Consider the following 6,000-nt stretch of genomic DNA (forward strand, 5'->3'; position numbering starts at 1 on the left):
CCCGATTTTCGAAAATCGAGTTTTCATCAAATGTCGACGTTTTGAAGTCCTCGGAAGCTTTGTAACCCTTGAACTTATGAATCGATTTGGACGGTTGAGATGGCAATCGAAAGAGCTTTTTAGTCATCAACTTTCCTGACAATTTCAGATCATTTGATCAAGTAGACTCAACAATATTTGCGAATTACGAAAAAAAAAAAATTGTTTTAGTTTTTTAGTGATTTCTCAGAGACGACTTCAACGATCGACTTCAAAATCTAATCAGCTCTAGAATTGAATGAAACGTGTCGATTGCCGCCTTAGCCATCTCAATGGGTTAATTTGTTCGAGAGATATCGTTGGAGAAAGAAATGGTAAAAAACGGGATTTTCCAAATATCTTCGAAACAGCTGGACCGATCGATTTCAAATTTTAACCAGCTCTAGAATTCAATGAAACGAGCCGATTGCAAATTCAATCGTCAAAATCGGTTTATTAGTCCAGAAGATATCGGCGTTGAAAAATTTAAAAAATAACATTTTGTTATTTTTTCCGGATAAATTATAATATAATTCACTAAAATATGTCTATGTGTAAAATCATACCAACTCTTCCTCTTCATAGTTTTTTTCGATCAACATATAATCTCACCTGACTTGTTTTTTAGTTTATATCATATTATCAATGAAAAAAATTGAAAAATCGCAATTTTTAGTAGTTTTCTCAGATATTTCATATTTTATTGTTTCTAACATAAGTCAAAACTAATTTAAATTTTGACTTTGATCTCTGACATTGATTTCTTCCTCAATACACTGATCTTATTGAACATAATCAGAAATTAAATTTTAAAAACCGCTTCTTTATTAAAGATTTTCGATTCTTAAATTTTCAAACTTCAGCATAAAACGTAACTTGTTAGAGCTTGAAAAGATCATACAAAAACGACCGCATGGAATAGCATTTTCAAGTTCGAAGAACTTGAGAATACATCCGCACTAATGTTTTCAAGCTCCTTGAGCTCGAAAACAGCATAAAGTTTTGGGGCTGGCCCGCAGGGCCAACTGACGCCCAGATTTTTTTATTATTAAAAGGTACTCATTATATGAGGTAAGGTCATTTATTCTTGAATTCGTTTTTTTTTTATTTATTCTGAAAGAAAAGATTTTTGAGCTCAAAGAGCTTATAAACATCGTTTTGAAAACAGGCTCTTTGAGCTCGAAAAAAGTTATATCTCACCCTTCGGAAATTTCTTTCTTTTCTGTCTCTTGTACTATTCTGACTTCTTGACCAAATAACAAATATTTCTGGTGGGTCATTCATGTGCGTGCACGCAAAAAGTTTAAGTCGTGCGTGGTTCTCTATGACTCTCTGGGGTGTTCTACGTCTCATCATGAAATGTCTTTATCCTTCTAAGAAAAACCTAGCGAACTAACTGACTCTTCGCTGTTGTCTACTACTATGTTGTATTTTTTTTTCTTCACTAATTTATTGCTATGATTAAAGTTTGATTGATCCACGGTTAAATATTTACATCTGACTTTTTTACTGATTTATACAGGTTTATTAAATGCAAGCAGATACATTTATTATTCTTGTGAAAATTATTATATTTACGTAGATCTACATAGATCCAAATAACGGTGCATGAAAAAGTGTGTATTCAGGCAGACCTGAGTAGCTCCACATAGATCTCCTTTGGTCTACTTAGATCTATATAGATCTAAGAAGATCCAATACATTTATTTACGGATTTCAGCTAGCAGCTGAAAAAATTAAAATTTGGTTTGGAAAAATGAAGCTCTTTAATTCAGTCCCAGGTTTAAAAATCAGTTCCTCAACAGATATTACAGTCAAACTCCATTAACTTGGACAACTAGTCTACGGAGGAGCGGAAATTTCTTGGAATTTCCGAGTTAAAGGAAGCTCCTTCTCCCTCAAAAAGTAAACTGTGATGCATGTGCACTTAACAAAACCGTTTGTGAAGATCACTAACACATATGCACGTATTCGTGACATCCATGTGTGTAATCAAAGCGGTTAGATATTTATACGCATATTTTTTATAATTACAATTATAAAAATATACATTAAAAATAAATTTTAGTTATTCCATTGTTATTATTATTTTTAGTGATATTGATTAGTAGTGTAACAGTAAGTATTAAAAAGTTTATTTATTTATATTTATACTAATTTTTAGGTTAAGCATTAATATTGCTTGTGATTATGTTCCAATAATGATAAAAATTTTAATAATTTTAGAGTATAAAAAATAATGGGGAAGCCTACTATTACTCAATCTGATAAAGAAGTAAAAAAGAAAAATCAATCCAATAAAGTTTGCAAAAATTTTCCGATTAAATATATGTTGGAAATAATCAACCGTTTAAAACGTGAACCTCTTTCTGAAGTTTTAAAAGAAGTTAATGTTAAACCTAAAACCGTAAAATCCTGGGAACAACATCGTAAACAACTTGAAGAGGCTTTGGAAGGAAATATAGTTCGGCATAAGCCTAGACGTGATCCAAAGAATGCAGTACGTGATGAAGCAGTGTATATTTGGCTATCACAATTAAGAAAAACAGGTGTCCCTGTATCAGGAGTCATTTTGAAGCAAAGAGCTCTCGACACATGCACAAATGAATTGTGAAACCAAGCTTACAGCTAATGAAGGTAGGTTACGAAACTTTAAAAAGAGATATAATATAATACGACGTACTATTTATGGTGAAAAATTGTCAGGAGATGACGAAGCTGCCAAAAAATTTGTAACTAAGTTTAAAAATGACGTTAAATCTAAAGGAATGTCAAGAAAACAAGTTTTTAATTTTGATGAAAGTCCGTTAAATTTTAAATCACTTCCTACTGTAACATTCAGTACAAAAGAAGAATCTGAAGTAAGTGGCTTTAAAAAAAAAAAAACAAAGATCGCTTAACAATTACTGCTTGCTGTAATGCAGATGGTACATTTAAATTACCATTAATTGTAATTGGTAAAGCCAAGAACCCAAGGGCTTTAAAAGGTATTTCAAAAGATCAATTACCTGTGTACTACAGACATCAAAAAAACGCATGGATGAGTACTGAGTTATTTGAAGAATGGTTTAAAAAAGAATTTGTGCCAAAAGTTACTGAATATTTAATAAAAGAAAAACTGCCTGTGAAAGCTATCCTTCTAGTTGATAACTGCAAAGCTCATCTTCATTTGAAAATGAATAATATTGAGACTGTTTTCTCGCCACCAAATGTTACGGCATTAATACAGCCTCTAGATCAAGGAATACTTGAAGCAATCAAACGACGATACAAATATATTCTCACTTTGGCATTAGCGAGTAAACAACAAGATAATATTAAGCTACCTTCTCTGTTGAAAGATGTTACAATAGAGGAGGCCACTTATTGGGTGAACCAATCTTGGGAAGCTGTGAAACGTGAAACAATTCACAAATGCTGGAATAAATTATGGCCTGTTGATCTTCAAACAGAAAATATTTAAAAATCTGCTGAAGTTGATGGCTCAGAAACTATAAATACTGATGATGTTAATTTTCCAATTGATAAAAATATGAGCGTTGAAAAACTGACATGTGATGATGTGTTAGAAATTTTGAAAAAAATCGAAGGTTATGAAAATATTGATCTAGAGTTTGTGGAGGATTGGATGAAACAAAATGATAAAGAATGGGGTATTAATGTGATATTATTTCAATTCTTTATTTTGATTTAGCATCTATACATCTAGTGATTTAGTAATTTAACCTAATGGCGATTAATTACTGACTGATAATTACATAAAAATTCGTATCTTTTCTTTCTTTTTTTCTTTTAAGAAATTTAAAGATCCCTTACTGACCAAGAAATCATTAATCTTGAGAAGAACTACTGTACTAGAAGAGATGAGAATAGTGAAAATTTGGATAACGGGAGTGAAAGTGAATTGATACAAAAAAAAAGCAGTATCTGGGTCAGAAGCTTTAAACGCCGTTGACAAACTCATAGAATTTTCAAATGATTTTAAAGTTTCTCTGAACACGTTAGTTTATCTACATCAATTAAAAACTGACATTTTGTCTTGGATGGTATTAAATTCCAAGTAACGTTTTTCCAAAAGTATATTATATTTAATTATATTTTTAATATGATCTCATTTATGTACAAATAACATGTGATACATAGTATTAAGCTATTCATTGAGCTGTGAATTCGTAAATGTATAATTAAAACTAAATACATATTATTTAAATAAATAAAAAAAAATTAATTTACTTTTATTATAAATTATTTTTATATTTATTATTACGATAAACGCAAGTAAAATAAAATTATTTTACTTTGTCAGTTTAAAAAATTAGATAGGTTATGTGAGGAGAGTCACATGAATGATGCACATACACATACAAATATATAGCATCGGGTGGGAGACCGCGTAGCTCGTAGTGGGGGTCAAAAATGAGGAGAAGTTCCGAGTTAATGGAGGTCGAGTTAATGGAGTTTGACTGTATTACAATGAACTGAAAAGCGCCTTTTATTATTTTAAGAAATTTTTTTAAATTATGTAGGGGAAGGGGGGGGGGGGAATGGGCCTCTAAAATTTTGGATACATCGAAATATTTAGGGGCAAAATGAGTCCTCCAAAATTTTGAACATGAAAAGTGCTTGGAGGGGAGGGGGGGGGGTAAAATGGGCTGCCTAGACTTAGAAAACCTACGAATGTTTTTCAGCCAAACGGGTTCCTACAATTTTTCGAATTAATCGAATTGTAATTTAACAGAAAACTTTAAATAAAGTTCTTTTAAGGTCCAAATCTTCACTATCAACTCTTTTTTATGCTAAATACATAGCAAAAATTTTGAAAACATGAAACAAGCGAGAAACATACATTGAGTTTTGTTTGGGGCCGGTTTTACCCAACTTTTCAGGATTTTTTAATTTCGATAGACACCGCAAATTAACGCAGAAAACTCAGCAGAAGGAAAAAAAAGTGAAACAATCTGAAAAACTCACGTTATAAAAATTTTTGAGGGGGGCCCACTTTGCCCCATTTTTTTTTATTTCTTATTTTCAATGGACAGAACAAATTAAGGTCAAATACTTGGCGAGGGAGTAAAGACAAGTGAAAAAAAATTGAGGATTTGATCATTTTTTTCTGAAGGGGCCCATTTTGCCCCCCCCCCCCTCCCTTCCCTTTATGGATGAGTAGAATACATGCAAAAATCCCATATGCCTTACATACCAAATCATTGAGAAATATCCTGTAGTGATATAAAAATACCATGGAAACATAGTGTTACCCATTTCTGAAGGCTCAGTATTCAAGTATTCTTACTCAGAGCTTCTATAAAGAATAATATTAAAGTTAAATTTACCGTAGTCGGTAGAGGATATAAATTTCTTCATATCTTATAAAATGTAGCAGCTAAATAGTTTCGTAATCTAGGCTAAACTCTTGTCAAAATTCCAGGAAACAATCAACGGAGTAATTTGAGCTCAAAAATTCATTTTCTTTATACCTCGTTCAAAAAAACGAATTTCTCGCATCGATTTCGAGGCAGAAAGTCTAAGATTTTTGCATTTGTATATTTACATGTATACTATCTGTACCACAAATGTCAGGGCAGACATCAATACATGCAATTTTTTTCGTACTTTTGACCGACTATAAAGAAAAATAGTATTTACCATTTGCATGCCTATATTTGCCCATGTTTGGGTCAAGAATGGTTACACAATCCTGGCAAATCCAATCGTTACCCGAGCCTGGGCCAAGGCTGAGTTCCCCTGTTTTGGCCATTTAATGGCAACCCAGACTTGGGCTAGAACTAGCTAACCAGGGGTTTTTTATTAATTGTTCACTTAACTTATTATAATATTTTTATTTAATATATTATAATATTATTATAATATTTTTTTTTAATAAATAGGTATTCATTTTTGAAACAAAATAAGTTTTAACTAATAAATATTTTAACATTACGATTAAAATTATTCACAATTAATAGTTAAAATATTTTTTAG

At 31.4% G+C, this 6,000-nt stretch overlaps 1 protein-coding gene across 1 annotated transcript; it reads left to right on the forward strand.

The window, feature by feature from the left end:
• The first annotated feature begins 2,257 nt into the window (after positions 1–2,257).
• On the forward strand, positions 2,258–3,481 carry LOC103580768 (tigger transposable element-derived protein 2-like). The gene is made up of 3 exons (XM_008562654.1): positions 2,258–2,567; positions 2,725–2,879; positions 2,987–3,481. The coding sequence occupies exons 1-3, from the start codon at positions 2,258–2,260 to the stop codon at positions 3,479–3,481; spliced, it is 960 nt and encodes a 319-aa protein (XP_008560876.1).
• Positions 3,482–6,000: the final 2,519 nt, after the last annotated feature.

Source organism: Microplitis demolitor, chromosome 9, assembly GCF_026212275.2.
Source record: "Microplitis demolitor isolate Queensland-Clemson2020A chromosome 9, iyMicDemo2.1a, whole genome shotgun sequence".
Taxonomy (NCBI): Eukaryota; Metazoa; Arthropoda; class Insecta; order Hymenoptera; family Braconidae; genus Microplitis; species Microplitis demolitor.